Source organism: Mus musculus, chromosome 9, assembly GCF_000001635.26.
Source record: "Mus musculus strain C57BL/6J chromosome 9, GRCm38.p6 C57BL/6J".
Classification (NCBI taxonomy): domain Eukaryota; kingdom Metazoa; phylum Chordata; class Mammalia; order Rodentia; family Muridae; genus Mus; species Mus musculus.
Genome location: NC_000075.6, coordinates 106,937,251 through 106,953,896, shown reverse-complemented (window position 1 = coordinate 106,953,896; position 16,646 = coordinate 106,937,251). Strand labels below are relative to the sequence as shown.

At 42.0% G+C, this 16,646-nt stretch overlaps 1 protein-coding gene across 12 annotated transcripts in view; it reads left to right on the top strand.

The window, feature by feature from the left end:
* Dock3 (dedicator of cyto-kinesis 3) overlaps positions 1-16,646 on the top strand; it is a 339,506-nt gene that overhangs the window by 278,434 nt on the left and 44,426 nt on the right. For 10 of the 12 annotated variants that reach the window (XR_001778834.2, XM_011242872.2, XM_006511691.2 and 7 more), the window contains 6 exons: positions 1,437-1,585; positions 9,905-9,990; positions 12,373-12,399; positions 12,519-12,614; positions 15,719-15,779; positions 15,903-15,996. Coding sequence is in view for 11 of the 12 variants with exons in the window: in XM_011242872.2 (XP_011241174.1) it covers positions 1,437-1,585; positions 9,905-9,990; positions 12,373-12,399; positions 12,519-12,614; positions 15,719-15,779; positions 15,903-15,996 (513 nt within the window). In the remaining variant the exon portion in view is untranslated. The remainder of the gene's footprint in view (positions 1-1,436; positions 1,586-9,904; positions 9,991-12,372; positions 12,400-12,518; positions 12,615-15,718; positions 15,780-15,902; positions 15,997-16,646) is intronic. The other 2 variants (XM_030244177.1, XM_011242871.2) reach the window with 1 other exon arrangement.

Below are 16,646 nucleotides of genomic sequence, written 5' to 3'. Positions count from 1 at the left end.
GCATTTGAAGTGGGTTCTTTCAGTTGTACCACTGCTAAGAAAAGTCCCCAGGACTGGCCCTAGGCTCTATGAATACTACCTAGAGAGCAGGCCAATCTTTGGAAAGCTGTATCACTCACTTCCCATAGGATGACCTCATAAAGGAAATTGGGGAAGAGGTGAGCAGATCTGACGAGAGTGGATGCATCCCTACCTTAAGAATACAGTGTGAGGGGCTGGAGAGATGGCTCCACAGGGAAGAGCACTGCCTGCTCTTCCAGGGGTCCTGGGTTCACTTCCCAGCACCCACATGATAGCTCACAGTTGTCTGTAATTCCACTTCCAGGGCATCTGATACCCTCACACAGACATTCAGGCAGGCAAAACACCAGTGCACATAAAATAAAAATAAATAACTCACTTTAAAAAAAAGATACAGTGTAAGTAACGGATGGGAGGATAGAGGGTATAAAGAGATTCTATGTCTTGAAGCCAGCCTATAAAGGTGAAGCTATGCATTAAGCTCTTAGTAGCTCAGGGAGAGAGTTTTTGGCATACATGAGTGTAGACTTTTAAGAGATCTGTGGACTTCAGGCATTTGATAGGTTAAGCCTTGAGCTGGATTCCCTAATCTCTGAAATGCCATATCGAATAGAATTGTCAGAAGGTCTGTTGTGTTTAAACAGAAACATACATATTTCCTTACTAAACAAAAGCTTTAGGGAGATGTCTAAACTTGTAGCCCTTACTCACCTGGAGAAATCAAACTCTGTTTCCTTGCTGATGGTTTCCAAGTAGTTAAAAACACTTCACAGTAAGTTTTTTGAAACAGCATTTTTGTGCCCTTGAAATATTTGTTCTAAATTTACCAGACCAGTCAATAAAACACTCTTTTTAAAGATGAGGGAGTGGGCTGAAGGGATTGCTCAGTACTTTATAGCACTGACTGTTCTTCCAAAGGACCTAGGTTTGATTCCCAGTACCAATATGGTGGTTTCACAACCATTTGTAGCAGCATTTTCAGGGGATCAGAGGCCCTCTTCTGGCACATGATAACCAGGTAGCATCATCTGGTACCAGGTACCCATATGGTACACAGACACGCATACACATAAAATAAAATGATACATGATTTTAAAAGATTTTAAAATATAATAAAATAAAAAATTTAAAGGCAGAGGAAGTATCTCAAAAATAGAGAATAAATCATCTTTTATCCTTGGAAGCTTCCAGAATAAATTAGCAATTGAAAGTGGGATATGTTGGTTTGGCTCTTTCAGTGCTGAGAAATTCAGATCTATCTCAGGACGTCATGCATGTGAGGCAGGCACTGTGCCGCAGAGCCTAGATCCCCTGCACTACTATAGATTACAGCAGATGCTTGGCCCCATTAGAGATTCTTCCATGTAAGGAACAAAGCAGTAATGAACTAATAGTTGTTGGGTTTTATTGTTCAGGTGATCATAAGATCCACTTTATTCCTGGAATGATTGGTCCTTTCCTGGGTGTGACACTGGTCCCACAGCCAGAAGTGCGGAATATCATGATTCCTATCTTTCATGACATGATGGACTGGGAACAAAGGAAAAATGGCAACTTCAAGCAGGTAAAGTGATACATATCAGTGTTTGGTGTGCTCTCTTCTGAAATGAACTTATCAACATCAGGCAGATAGCATAGATGGATAGGCCATGATTCCTATAGGAATGTTAGCCATTTAAACCCTGTTTTAGAGTTTTTGTATGACTTGCTAGCCAAAACTAACATGCAAATTTTCAAGTTAAAGAGCAGGTCCTAGCATTCAAGAAATTGGGGTAAGAGGATTGCCATGAGTTTGAGGCCATTCCCAGCCCATAACAAGTACTAAAGCCTGGACTACATAGCAGAACCTTGTCTCACAGACAAATAAGCAAACAGAAGGATTACCGAGAAGGGATGAACATGCTAAAGAACTCTGGTGAAGAAAAGTCACTGAGACTGAGCTCTCCCAGGTTCAGAGAGAGTCTGAACAACATACTGTCTTTCCTCTACTGTATGGCCCAGGAATTTCTAAGGCTGGAGCCAGACCACATGACTTCACATAATTTTCAGAGTAACCTAGGATTTCATAAGCTGTCCCCTTCTTCTTTGCCACCATGGCTAGTCAAAATCAAATCCTCAGTCAAGAACAGAGAAAAATGAGTGCATGGGTGCTCAGACCTCAGCCACCTTTCTTTTCTCTTAAAAGTCCTGTTCCCCAAACCAACTGTTTTGGGGCAGACTCTCTCCATGCCAAATAAGGCACAGACTTGCCTACAGGCCAGCAATTTATCAGGGAGACCAGGCTGTGTCAAGTTAACATTAAAACTAACCATCATAGTTATATGTTTCAAAACTCCCTTTAGGAAGTAGATTTTAAATGTTCTCTCCTCAGCCCCCCAAATTTTCTCAGGTAAATTTCTGAACTTATAACCACTGTGTCACATAGTGTTTTAGTTTGCTGTTTACTGCTGCACTAAAGACGTTGGCTAATCTTGGAGAGAAAAGAGTGGATTTGGTTTGCACATTCCAATCACAGTCTATCACTGAAGGAGGCCAAAGCAGGAATTCAGTGAAGAACCTGAATCAGGGATCATAGAAGGATGCTGCTTATAGCTTTCTCCCCAGGACTTGCTTGGTTTGCTTTCTTATGCATCCTGGGACCTACCTGCTCAGGGGTGGCAATGCCTATAGTGAGCTTTCCCATATCAATTTTATTTGGTTTGGTTTTTGGTTTTCTGAGACAGGGTTTCTCTGTGTCACCTTGGCTGTCCTGGAACTCACTCTGTAGACCAGGCTGGCCTCGAACTCAGAAATTCACCTGCCTCTGCCTCCCAAGTGCCAGGATTAAAGGCATGTGCCACCATACATGGCCCATATCAATTTTAATCAAGAAAATCCCCCCCCAAAGATTTGTTGACAGACCAATCTGATATAGACATTTTCTTCATTAAAGGTTCTCCTTCCTAGATGATCTTAGTTTGTGTCAAGTTGATAAAAATCTAACCAGCACCAAAAGCAAAAACAGTTAAGTTTTGATAGCACTAGTTTTGAAACTTGTTGTTTGTTAAGATCTCAAGTCTTGGACTACAGTTTCCTGGACTACTGTATCTGAGCACTTACCATGCTGGCCTCAGTCTCCCTCACTGAATTATGGGTCCCCAGTAACCAGAATGATTGTGCATTTTATTTCTCAGAACTCACAGTAGTACTTAGCACATGGTGGTTTATGAGGATAACAAAACTAACATTAAGCATTTTGCAAAAGCCAGTGCATAGTGACATGATAAAGGAATATTACTATGACAACTGTTTCATAAATGAGGAAATTTGGAAGTAATATATTCAGAACTCCATAGCTGAATAGGTCACAAGGTAAATGCTAAATGGATAGCAGGGTGTAGGTATCAGTTCTGCAAGTATAACAGTGTCTCCAAATTCTTCCCTCACTAGCTTTTTGTCTGATACAAAGTTTTTTGTTTTGTTGGGGGAGGTGGTTATTTATTTATTTACATTTCAAATGTCATCCCCTTCCCAGTTTCCCCTCTGAAAATCCCCATCCCACCTCCCTTCCCCTGGTTCTAAGAGGATGCTTTCCCACCCACCCACTCCTGTCTCACTGCCCTAGCATTCCCCTATGCTGGAGCATCAATCCTTCATAGGACCAAGGGCCTCCCCTCCCATTGATGTCAAATAAGGCCATCCTCTGCTGTCCCTCCATGTGTATTCTTTTTTTAATGATTTATTTACATTTCAAATATTATCCCCTTTCCTGATTTTCCTTCTGAAAATCCTCTATCCTCTTCCCCCTCCCCTTGCTCACCAACCCACCCACTTCTGCTTCCTGGCCCTGGCATTCCCCTACACTGGGGCACAGAACCTTCACAGGACCAAGGGCCTCTCCTCCCATTGATAACCAACTAGGCTATCCTCTGCTACATATGCAGCTGGAGCAATGAGCCCCACCATGTGTACTCTTTGGTTGGTGATTTAGTCCCTGGGAGCTGTGGGGGTACTGGTTAGTTCATATTGTTGTTCCTCCTATGGGGCTGCAAACCCCTTTAGCTCCTTGGGTCCTTTCTCTAGCTCTTTCATTGGGGACCCCATGCTCAGTCCAATGGTAGGCTACAAGGATCCACCTCTGTATTAGTCAGGCACTGGCGGAACCTCTCCAGAGACAGCTATAACAGGCTTCTGTCAGCAAGCATTTGTTTGCATCCATAACAGTGTCTTGAGTTTGGAGATTGTATATGGAATGGATCCCCAGGTGAGTCAGTCTCTGGATGGTCATTTCTCCAGTCTCTGCTCCACACTTTGTCTCTGTAACTCCTTCCATGGGTATTTTATTACCCCTTCTAAGAAGGATCGAAGTATCCACACTTCGGTTGTCCTTCTTCTTGAGTTTCATGTGGTTTATGAATTGTATCTTGGGTATGCCAAGCTTCTGGGCTAATATCCACTTATCAGTGAGTGCATACTATGTGTGTTCTTTTGTGATTGGGTTACCTCACTCAGGATGATATTTTCTAGTTCCATCCATTTGCCTAAGAATTTCATAAATTCATTGTTTTTAATAGCTGAGAAGTACTCCATTGTATAAATATACCACATTTTCTGTATCCATTCCTCTGTTGAGGAACATCTGGGTTCTTTCCTGCTCTTGACTGTTATAAGTAAGGCTGCAGTGAACATAGTGGAGCATGTGTCCTTATTACATGTTGGAGCATCTTCTGGGAATATGCTCAGGAGTGGTATTAGTGTGTCCTCAGGTAGTATTATGTCCAATTTTCTGAGGAACAGCCTTGCAATCCCACCAACAATGGAGGAGTGTTCCTCTTTCTCCACAACCTCGCCAGCATCTGCTGTCACCTGAGTTTTTGATCTTAGACATTCTGACTGGTGTAAGGTGGAATCTCAGGATGGTTTTGATTTGCATTTCCCTGATCACCAAGGATGTTGAACAGTTCTTTAGGTGTTTCTGAGCCTTTCCAGATTCCTCAGTTGAGAATTCTCTGTTTAGCTCTGTGCTCCATTTTTTTAATAGGGTTATTTGGTTCTTTGGAGTCTAACTTCTAGAGTTCTTTGTATATATTAGATATTAGCCCTCTACTGGATGTAGGATTGGTAAAGATCTTTTCCCAGTATGTTGGTTGCCTTTTTGTCTTATTGACAGTGTTCTTTGCCTTACAGCTTTCCAATTTTATGAGGTCCCATTTGTCGATTCCTGATCTTAGAGCATAAGCTGTTGGTATTCTTTTTAGGAAATTTTCCCTTGTGCCCATGTGTTCAAGGTTCAAGTCTATACCATTGATCTTCCTGCCTGTCACTGTACCAATATCATGTAGTTTTTATCACAATTGCTCTGTAGTACAGCTTGAGGTCAGGGATGGTGATTCCCCCAGAAGTTCTTTTATTGTTTAGAATAGTTTTCGCTATCCTAGGTTTTTTTTATTCCAGTTGAATTTGCAAATTGCTCTTTCTAACTCTGTGAAGAATTGAGTTGGAATTTTGATGGGGATTGCATTGAATCTGTAGATTGCTTTTGGCAAGATGGCCATTTTTTACTATATTAATCCTGCCAATCCATGAGCATGGGAGATCTTCCTATCTTCTAAGATATTCTTCGATTTCTTTCTTCAGAGACTTGAAGTTCTTATCATACAGATCTTTCACTTGCTTAGTTAAGAGTCACACCAAGGTATTTTATATTATTCATGACCATTGTGAAGGGTGTTGTTTCCCTAATTTCTTTCTCAGCCTGTTTGTCCTTTGTGTAGAGAAAGGCCACTGATTTGTTTAGTTAATATTATATCCAGCTACTTTGCTGAAGTTTTTATCAGGTTTAGGAGTTCTTGAGTGGAATTTTTGGGGTCACTTAAGTATACATTCATATCATCTGCAAATAGTGATAGTTTGACTTCTTCCTTTCCAATTTGTATCCCTTTGATCTCCTTTTGTTTTCTGATTGCTCTGGCTAGGACGTCAAGTACTATATTGAATATCATGTATATTCTTTGGTTGGTGGTTTAGTCCCTAGGAGCTCTGGGGGAGAGAGGGGTCTGGTCAGTTAATATTGTTTTTCCTATGGTTCCAAAACCCTTCAGCTCCTTCAGTCCTTCCCCTAACTCCTCCATTGGGGTCCCCATGCTCAGTCCGATGATTGGCTGCGAGCATCAGCATCTGCATCTGTATCGGTCAGGCTCTGGCAGAGCCTCTCAGGAGGCATCCATATCAGGCTCCTGTCAGCAAGCACTTCTTGGCATCAGCAATAGTGACTGGGTTTCATGGCTGCATACGGGATAGAGTCCCCAGGTGGGGCAGTCTCTGGATGGCCTTTCCTTCAGTCTCTGCTCTACTCTTTGTCCATGTATTCCCATTAGACAGTATGAATTCTGGGTTAAATTTTTTAGAAGAGTGGTTGGCCCCATCCCTCACCTGGGGGCCATTCCTAACCTAACCTCTGAATATGGTCTCTACAGGTTCTCTCTCCCTTTATTGAGTCTTTTAGCTAGTGTCCTCCCCATTGGGTCCTGGGAACCTCATTCTTTCCTGGTGTCTGGGACTTTCTATTGGCAACCCCCCCAGTTCCCCATCCCCCATTGCTACATACCTCTGTTCAATTTCCTGACCCTCTGTGCATCTCTTCCGTCTCTTCCCACACCTGATCCTGACCTCACCCCTTTTTTCCTCTCCCACTCCTCCCTTTCTCCCAAGTTCCTCCCACCCTTTACCTCCGGTGGTTATTTTGTTCCCCCTTCTAAGTAGGACTGAAGCATCCACACTTGATACAGAAGTTCTAACAGTTGAATATGCATCTAAGACTTCTTAAAACAGTTTGTGGACTTTCACCCTCACCCTGAGTTTCTAATCTATCAGATCTTGAGAGGCCTGAATACTGGATTTTTAACAAGATCTGTGGTAAAAGTAAGGCTACTGGCCCTGTGACCCATTCTAAGAGCAATTTGGACCCCGATGGACTTCTGAAGCGTGTTTACATTGTTTGTACTGTGTTATACTGTTTCTACTGAGGCAGCCCCTCCCTGCCTGTGCTGTGTGCTAACAACACTAACTACCTTTGTATATGAAGAGAAATCCTGGTTAGTATTAGGCCATTTTCTTAAGGAGTTTATAGCCACCTCATTGAATTGGGGCTAAGCATGCCCAGGAAGAGGACTGAGGTACTTTGGCTTCTAGACCCACCAGACTATACTTAGTTATAATTTAGGCCTACAGTTAGTTATCCAGTCAAAGAAAGAAGTTTGTTGCTTGATTTGTTCTTGTTCTACTGAAGCTGACATCAGTTGGGTGTGAGTGAGTTCTGTTTCCTTCAGAAACCATCAAGGTAACGTTGTATCCATAAAGCCTAAAGCTCTTGGAGCTGCTGCTTTTTCAGGCCCTATGTTGAGTTACTGGATTCCTCAACTGTAAGGCACAGTACTACAGTCTTCATATTCTGAACATGTCTGTGGATCTGTACATACAGTCTATGTACATACATTCCTTTGAATGGTTAGTTTTAAACATATATACATATATATCCATTAGAGTGCTCAGAGAGCCTAAATGTACTCTTCACCAAGCACCTTAGGCTGAATTGGATCTCCAGGACTCACACAGTAGAAAGAGAGAACCAGCTTCTATAGGTTTATCTCTGACTTCCACATGTAAACCTCTAGAACACACAAAATGTAAGTGTTAAAAGATGAGAGAGAGAGAGAGAGAGAGAAAGAGAGAGAGAGAGAGAGAGAGAAGAGGGGGGAGGGGAGGAGGAGAGGGAGGAGAGAGGGAGAGGAGAGGAGAAAGAGAAGAGAAGAGAAGAGAAGAGAAGAGAAGAGAAGAGAAGAGAAGAGAAGAGAAGAGAAGAGAAGAGAAGAGAAAGAAGAGATGAGATGAGATGAGATTTGGGAACATCGTGAATGCAGTCATGGGAAGATTGTTAGAGCCAGTGTTCAGGGATCCCTGGAGTAAAACTCGGTCTTGTGAGTATTACAGGACTGTTACCCTCATGAACCCACAGCATCCATGGTTGTCTTCATTCCAGCATGAAGTGAGGAGGGGCTTATGAGCTCTCATCCTGTAGCTACTGATAGTTGAGGAGAGAGTCTGGGAGAGGGAGAGTCTGTGTAAGACAGTCTATGAAGCTGGGGGCCAGAATGGTGGTAGCAGTGGAGGTCACATGTCTTTAGTCCCAGCACTCCAGAGGCAGTCAAGTCAAGTTCTGAATTCAAGACTAGCCTGGTATATAGAGTGACATCTAAGACAGCCAAGAAGAGAAACCCTATCTCAAAAAAAAAAAAAAATGAAGCCTGGTAGCTTACCCACAGGATCACCTCACACTCATGGAGACCTAAACAGCACAAATTGGATTCAGTGAGTTACTTAATGGGTGAACCCGAAGATATTAGGGGGCAGAGTCAGGGAACAAAATTAGTTCTATGTGTATATTAAAATCTCAGAGAATTAATAAAAATGTTGTCTTTTAAAAAGAAACATTTAACAAATGTTAAACAAATGTCTCTTTTTGAACCAAAACACTTCTCTCTGAAGGAGTCCCCATCTTTAGCTCTTAGATAGGAAATGGTTATCTAAAACATTTACGCACTTAAACTAAAACCAGAATGAAATGCCTTCCTAAACCAGGAAAGCGGATTTATTTCTCTTTTTTTATTGATAATAACACCCCCATAGTATATCCTGATTACAGTTTCTCCTCCCATTTAGATCCACTCCCTTCATGTCCCTCCCCTCATTGGAAAAGAACAGGCTTCTAAGGGATACAGATAAACTATAATAAGGTAAAACAAAAACTAACACATTGGAGTTAGACAAAGCAAACAGAAGGAAACAAATTCAAGAAACAAGAATCAGAGACTCACTCGTGTGCACACTCAGGAATCCCATAAAAACACAAAACTGGAAGCCATAATATATATGCAGAGATCACGGGTACAAACTCATACAGGCCCTGTGCATCCTGCCTAGGGTTTCTGTGAATTCATACATGCTTTGATCATGTTGACTGACTTAGAGGGTCTTGCTTTCTTGATGTCCTCCAACCCCGTTTGGCTCTTATACTTTTCCAAAAGTTCCCTGCCCCTGAGGGGAGGGATTTGATAGAGCTGAGTGTTGTGATCATAAAAAGAGAAAGAGCTATAAGAATTATGTTCTGGCGGAGTGTGGGGGAAGGGGGTTCCTCTGCGGGCCCATGCCAAGGCATCCCCTCCTCTGAGGGACCAGACACACACAGGTATAGTATAGAATAGAGTTTATTTAGGGCATGGGGAGGGGAATTAAAAGGGTAGCAGAGGCAGAAAAAGGCAGAAAGAAGGAGAGAGTAGAGAAGTAGCGGCCAACCATGGCCATGTGGAGAGATGGGGGAAGGGAATGGGGAACAAGGGGCCAAGAGGCAAGAGCATAAGAGAGAGAGGAGGGGCCAAGTAGCCCCTTTTATAGGACCAGGCCTACCTGGATGTTGCCAGGAACTGTGGGGGTGGAGTTTAGGCAGAACACCAACATTGAACGCCCACAGTAGTATCTGGTTGTGGGTCTCTGTATTTGTTCCCACCTGTAGGAGAAAGCTTCTCTGACGACTGCTGAGCAAAGCACCACTGCTCTGAGTATAGCAGAGTATCATGAGTCGTCAGCATACTGCTGCATTGTTTGTTTGCTTGCTTGCTTGCCTTTTAGAACAGGAGTACTTGGTTTTACTCTAGTTCCCTAGTCTCTGGTTCAGAAAACAAAGTTTTTTAAATGCTATAGGTGAGATCCTGTCTTTGCTGGAATTTACTTGCAACTATGATAAAGTATAAAAAGCAGTTTTCTATGATCCTCATATTACCACAAGTCTGGAGTTTTTCCTTCTCTGTCTGCATTCATTTGAGCTCATGAGCTCTCTGTTTCCTGCTAGGTGGAGGCTGAGCTGATTGACAAGCTGGACAGCATGGTGTCAGAGGGGAAAGGTGATGAGAGCTACAGGGAACTCTTCGGCCTGCTGTAAGCTGCTCCTTCCCCAGATGCCCCATGTTGGGAGAAGGGGTGATGTGGGCCAGTGAAGGGTAAAGATAAAGTCTGAACTGGACAGGCTTCTAGGATTGGGTACCAGGAGTGACTGGGTTGACTCTGGTGGTAGCAGTACTCAGTTTCTATCAACAAGGAAGCACACACTCTTAGAGGTTGTCATGGTTGACTGAAGATGTACAAAGAGATGATAATTCAGCTCCTAGGTTTGCAATAAGAAGTCACTGTATGTCTTCATAACATTCCCTACATCATGTTGGACAAATAGTCCATGAGGACTTATTTATTTAATAAGGCTGGCATTTCTAGGAGGTAAAGTATGAATTCTCTTTTAGGAAACATTGCAGCTTGATAAACACTGCAACGGGTTCTTGAATACACCACGCAGACTCTCTAGGTCATGTTCAGTTAATAAAATGACCTGGCTGTGCTGAATGACAGTTCCCCCAGACCTGTCATTTTAACAGCTTCTTTTTAAGTTGATGAAGGCCACCAGACCTCATGAGTCATTTAATTAGAAGTTTGCAGTGTATAAATGTATAGATATTTTATTTGTTAAGATCATGAGGGATTTTTTAATATTAGCAGTTATTATAAAAGTACCACTAGCTGTGTCAGGTCTATAATAGAGACTTAATCATAGAAGAGAGTACTTTTAACTGAAATATAATTGGTTCATAACATAATTCCTGTTTGTTTTATTATTATATCAAAATATTAAATTTGACAAAATTATAACTAATTATTGTCTACCAGTAATTTTTAAAAATTAAACTTAAAAAATTTTATAAGTTGACTTTTAGACCTGATGCCAACAATACACTTGCAAGAGTTGCAGAGTGGGGTTTATCCTCCCATTCCTAGAAGTGGTGAGACTGGCTCAAGGAAGTGCTACATACCATCAGTTAGTATGGGTAAAAGGCACCTCTGCATGGAGGACCCATAGCTGCAGTTTGAACAGGGGATGCTTTCTGGTACACCATATCTACTTTGTTCCTTAAGGAGATTTTTTTAAATTTATGATAATACATTCATCTTCTAATATTTCTCTAATAACAAAATATTTTCAGTTGTAGAAGAAAGCGATTGAATTCTCTTTGTTGTCCTCTAACAGATGACTTTATTACAAAGGAAAAAGTATAAAAATAGGCTATAATTACTATTTACCTATCCAAACTGTGTCTGTAAATCCTTTTAAAGTCAGTTTGAGGCCTAAGAGCTGCTGGTACCATGGAGCATCATTTCAGTTTCAATTTGAGGATGGTGTTTGTAGGTATGGGGAGAAATGAATAAAAATGTGTGCAGGAAGATAGAGAAAATACTCAGTTAAAGGGGGGAGGTAGTAACCAGCATGTTGCATGTCTGTGTGCACAGAGAGCGCCTCTCCCCAACATCGAGGGCAGTAAAGCTCCGAAGAACAGAGTAGCGTTCCAGTCCATACAAGTTGGGGGCCAGAGCCTGGAGTCGTCTCTCTCTTTCAGCATGATCATAGAAACCCTTAGCCTTTGACACAGGTGCATGTGCTGTACACGGAGGCACTGAACATAGCAGAAAGCATAACAGCCACCAGGCTGTGAGTTTGAGATCCCAGTGTTTGTTCCCAGTCCTGGGCCAGTCAACTCCAGATGACTCCTAAAAACTTAGAGAGCAAAATGTGCTCATAATGAATCCTAAATAGAATTGTCTGGACTGAGCTCTAGGCCTAAGCTTACTACTAGAACAAGAAGCACATGGGATGTCAGTGTATCCCAAAAGCTGCCTCAAAATAACAGAAGTGTGGTGCTATTGCTTCTTTAAATGACCTGAACATTAAACTTGAGTACTTGTTACATATTTTTTGGAAGCTTCTCATTACCGAGGTGATGGCAGAGGGTAGCTCTTGAACTTACTTTTTGTCCCTCATACTAGGCTCCTTAGGCTTGTGGAAACCTTTGGTTTATACGAAGAGGTGGTTTTATATTTTTACTGAAAATGTCTCTAGGCAATAGAAGCAGTCAGTTGGCAAAGCCAGACATATCCCACCATGGGCTCTTAACTCAAATGGTCCTTGAGAACAGACCTTGTACCATATGCCTCTCTCACCTCCACCTCAATGGAATCCTTAGGAACATGCCCAGAAAAATGGGAGAGATGAGCCGGGCATGGTGGCACACGCCTTTAATCCCAGCACTCGGGAGGCAGAGGCAGACAGATTTCTGAATTCAAGGCCAGCCAGGGCTATACAGAGAAACCCTGTCTCAAAAAAAAAAAAAAAAAAAAAAAAAGGAAAAGAAAAGAAAAAAAGAAATGGGAGAGATGTTCATTTGTTGCTGCCAGTTCGATAATATTCTTGTCTTTGCTTTCTGCTGCATGGAGTAGAACCCAGCTGTTTGGGCCCTACCCCAGGTAAGACTACAGTGTGGCAAGTCTTCTGTCTCCAGATATATCACAGCCTCCACAGGCTCGTGAACCCTACTCTTGTCATCAGGGAAGGCTCATGAGTTGTTTGCTTTTCTTACCAACAGCCTTCTGGAAAAGGTTGAACAGGAAACATGGCGTGAGACTGGCATTTCCTTTGTTACCTCAGTCACGCGCCTCATGGAACGCCTTCTTGACTACAGGTATTTCTTTAGCTTAAAACTTCTGTAGACTCTCTTTTGGTAGAATATTCTCTTCTACAAAGGCATCCACTGGGCCTTAAAACTGACAGCACAGTAGAGATTGGAGAAATGGCTCAGCAGTTGAGAATGCCTACAGAGGATGTGCTTTCAGTTCCCAGAACCCACATGGCAGCTCATAACTGGCTGTGACTCTAGGTCCAGGATAGTCAATGCATCCTTCTGTGGGTACTAGGCATACACATACATAGTCAGACAAAAACACTCAGACACATAAAAATAAATAAACCTTAAATTAACAATTGCCAGGCATGGTGGCACGTGCCTTTAACCCCAACACTCAGGAGGCAGAGGCAGGTGAATTTGTGAATTTCAGGCCAGCCTTTTTTACATTTGCGTTCCAGGCCAAGCAATCCTATAGAGTGAGACCTTGTCTTTAAAAACAAGCAAATGTTAAAAAACAAAACAAAAACAAAAACGGGCATGGTGGTGCTTAGTTGTAATCACAGCACTGGAGAGGCTAAGGCTGAAAGGTCATGACTTTGAAGCTGCCCTAGCCTATATAGCAAGACGATGTTTTAAAAACAAAAAATCACTGTTTCAACAAAGGAAGGACTGTTCTGGTTCCATTGGCTGTCATTAGGAATCACCTGATAGTGATACCTTTCCTCAGGCATTAGAGCTTCTTGGAATCTCCCTAAGACCAAAAGTACCCCAAAGGCATCCCAGGAACATGCAGCCATAAGGCCTTGCATCTAGAAAAGTCAGTGCTCAGCAAGAGGGAAGAGAAAAACTGTTCTTAGAACAACCTAGGAACACCTGTGGTTCCTTAATGAAGACCTTCCTTGGCTATTTGGAAGATAAACAAGGAAATGTCACCTGGTACCAAAATGTGACCAAGGACGACTTTCATTTGCTTCTCCAGGAACTGGGGGCACCCTTTTTCTCACACCTGTTGTTTTGTTTTGTTTTGTTTTGTTTTGTTTTGTTAAAAATCTATTTCTGTCCCTTAATCTTAGCCAGGGCAACAAATTAGAGGAAATTTTTTATGAACTCAGAGTTCTCTGTTATGTTTATCCTGAAAATTCATGTGGAATTAGAATTTTTTTCATGAAAGCCTGCCTTTCTAGCCCTGTCCTGACTGTTGAAGTCTAAAAGTAACAAAGCAACCACTGCGCCTTAATTATGCTCTCAGCAGGACCAGGACAGTCACTGAGGGTTTTTTCTGGAAGTCAGGAAGATGAGGAGAAACAGGATGATAAAGAAATAAAACTTATCCCAAGCTGTAATGCTGCAAGATTTATCAACCCCTGGATCAAGAAATGACAGTGCTTAGGCTTCATCCAGTTGCTTCTGAAGAGGAAAGTACGCCTTTCAGAAGACCCCAGTGTCTGTGCACTAACTTGACTGTGGAAATGAAATTCACATCCTGAATACCCCTTTTTTTCTATGTTTGAACAAGCTGCTGCCTATTTTTCGTGGGTCTTAATGGTCAAAGTTGGCCTTCATCAGCCCCTTTTATAGCAAAAGTCTTCCATTTTACATGTCAGATCCCAAGCCCCTCCCATCTGCCTTTAGACAGAGAAGAAGAGTGTAGCCCACTCTACCTTTCCCTTACCGAAGTATTTACTGTCATCTACCTGAAAGACTGAAAATCACTTTCTTAAACTTAAAGGCCTTCTTTTAACTGATTTTTTAAAATATATATATTATTTATTATTATATCTTAAGTACACTGTAGCTGTCTTCAGACACACCAGAAGAGGGCATCAGATCTCATTACAAGTGGTTTGTGGGATTTGAACTCAGAACCTTTGGAAGAGCAGTCAGTGCTCTTAACCATAAGCCATCTCTCCAGACCCTTGATTTTCTTTTTGTCTTCTATAAACAAATGAAACTTATGGCCAGAACCAGTTTTATTCTCAGTGTGGTATCTATAAAAGAAGTACACAGCCTTTCACATGTCTTCAAACATGAATTGGTCTTTGCCCTGTGTCCTTCCAGCCCCCAGGGCTTACATTCATGATCCTAGTTCCCAAGTGTTGCTCCTTGTGTACATGGAGGAAAACACTATGAATTTTTTTGTAGCCACTTTAAAAAAAAAATCTACCATGCTCATATTGTATTCTAATCTCATTTGCAGCCCTGAAAGGTTACTCTTATAGTTGTCAATAAAGAAGTACGTTTGAGAAGTTCTGTTGCCAAAGTTGAGCCAAGTTCTAGCTGATTCACAGACTGCTCTAGATCCCCATCCATTGATCTCTTCTTAGTGCTGAGTCATCCTCTTAGGTTATACCCCAGTCCAAACCATCAGGGAAGCTTTCCATGGCCAGGAACTCGGCTTGACCTTCTGAGCATTTGCCACTCTCAGACTCAACAGAAAAGATTCAACTCTTTGAAGGCAGCATACTCAATACTCAAGCTTTTCTTTCTGGTACTCTGCTAATCCCTGGTAGGTGTAGAGTAAATAATGATCAATCAGATGAACTTGCAGGGAAGATAATACAAAATCAATAGAATCTTTTCCTCTACCCAAGAACTTAAACAGGTATTGATGGAATATGTGCATGTGATAAAAATTTTATATATATATATATATTCTTTAGATATAAGTTATATATAAAGTTTTTTATTATTTCTGTAAGTTGTGACTTGTAAGTTCATGACTTGGACTTTATGTGAATTCTAGCATAGATTTGTAGCATCTATTTCTCATTTTCTCAAAAAATGAAACTTGTCCTTTGAGAATAACTTTGTGCCTCCCTGGGGAACTTGAGAGTTTAACCTTCTGCCTTATACATGTGTCCTTCTGTACTAAGGAAATTGGTAAGTGCTCTTATTGCCCTGATGATGTATTTAGGCGCTGTACTCTACAACCAGGACAAAGAGCTCAACAGAGATCTTTGAACCCCAGGATTGGGTGCAAAGTTGAGGGGGACCTCACAATATAGTCCTCTTCTGTTGAACTTCCTGTTAGAAGGCATACTACTGTTAAACACTACTTTTGGCCATGCTAATGTCCCACTGGTGCTAGAACATTGGTGTATGCATTGTCCCAGGAGATACCACTTCCTGTCATAGGCTGTCAACTGTGTTCTCTCTTCCAGGGACTGCATGAAGGGAGAAGAAACTGAGAACAAGAAGGTTGGCTGCACTGTTAACCTGATGGTAAGAGGACATGAGCTCTTCCTTCTGACAGGCACAGCCAGGGTTTCACTAGCTTGAGTTTGGAAATTACCTTCAAAACAGGACAGACTCTTAACATCTTACATGTACTTCATTCTCTTACAGAACTTTTACAAATCTGAGATTAACAAAGAGGAAATGTATATCCGATACATCCATAAACTTTGTGACATGCACTTACAGGCTGAGAACTACACAGGTGAGTGAGTCGGGAAAGCAAGGGCTGGGTCTTTTCATCTTTTCATCAATACAGAGAACAACTCCAGGGTCACTCTCCTCAGAGCTCAGCAGTGTTGGGGTTCCAAGGTTTCCCTTCCCCTCAGTCCTTTAGTGATGGAAAAGCAGGTGAAACTTTTGTCCTTACCGACATGTGCTCCGTGACTGTCCTCTGCTGTCTGCGGCTCTTCCACTCACCTTCACTCCTGTCCTTGTCGCAGAGACTCAAGAGTAACTTCCAAATTGTGCTGCACCAGATTCAGAAAACTTGCATAGCCAGGCGTGGTGGTGCACGCCTTTAATCCCAGCACTTGGGAGGCAGAGGCAGGTGAATTTCTGAGTTCGAGGCCAGCCTGGTCTACAAAGTGAGTTCCAGGACAGCCAGGGCTACACAGAGAAACCCTGTCTCAAAAAACAGAAAGAAAAAGAAAAAGAAAGAAAACTTGGACTTCTGTCACTTCTCAGAAATAGAACTTCTCTTAGGTCTTGCAAAGCTGAAACCAACCAAGACCATAGCAAAGGAAAAACTCCTTAATCTTGGAACTTCAGAACTCACTAGTAGGCCTGGCTCTTCCTTCACAACTGCACACCAACCCCTACCCTGAGCTCCTAGGACAGTCTGGACAGTGTTCA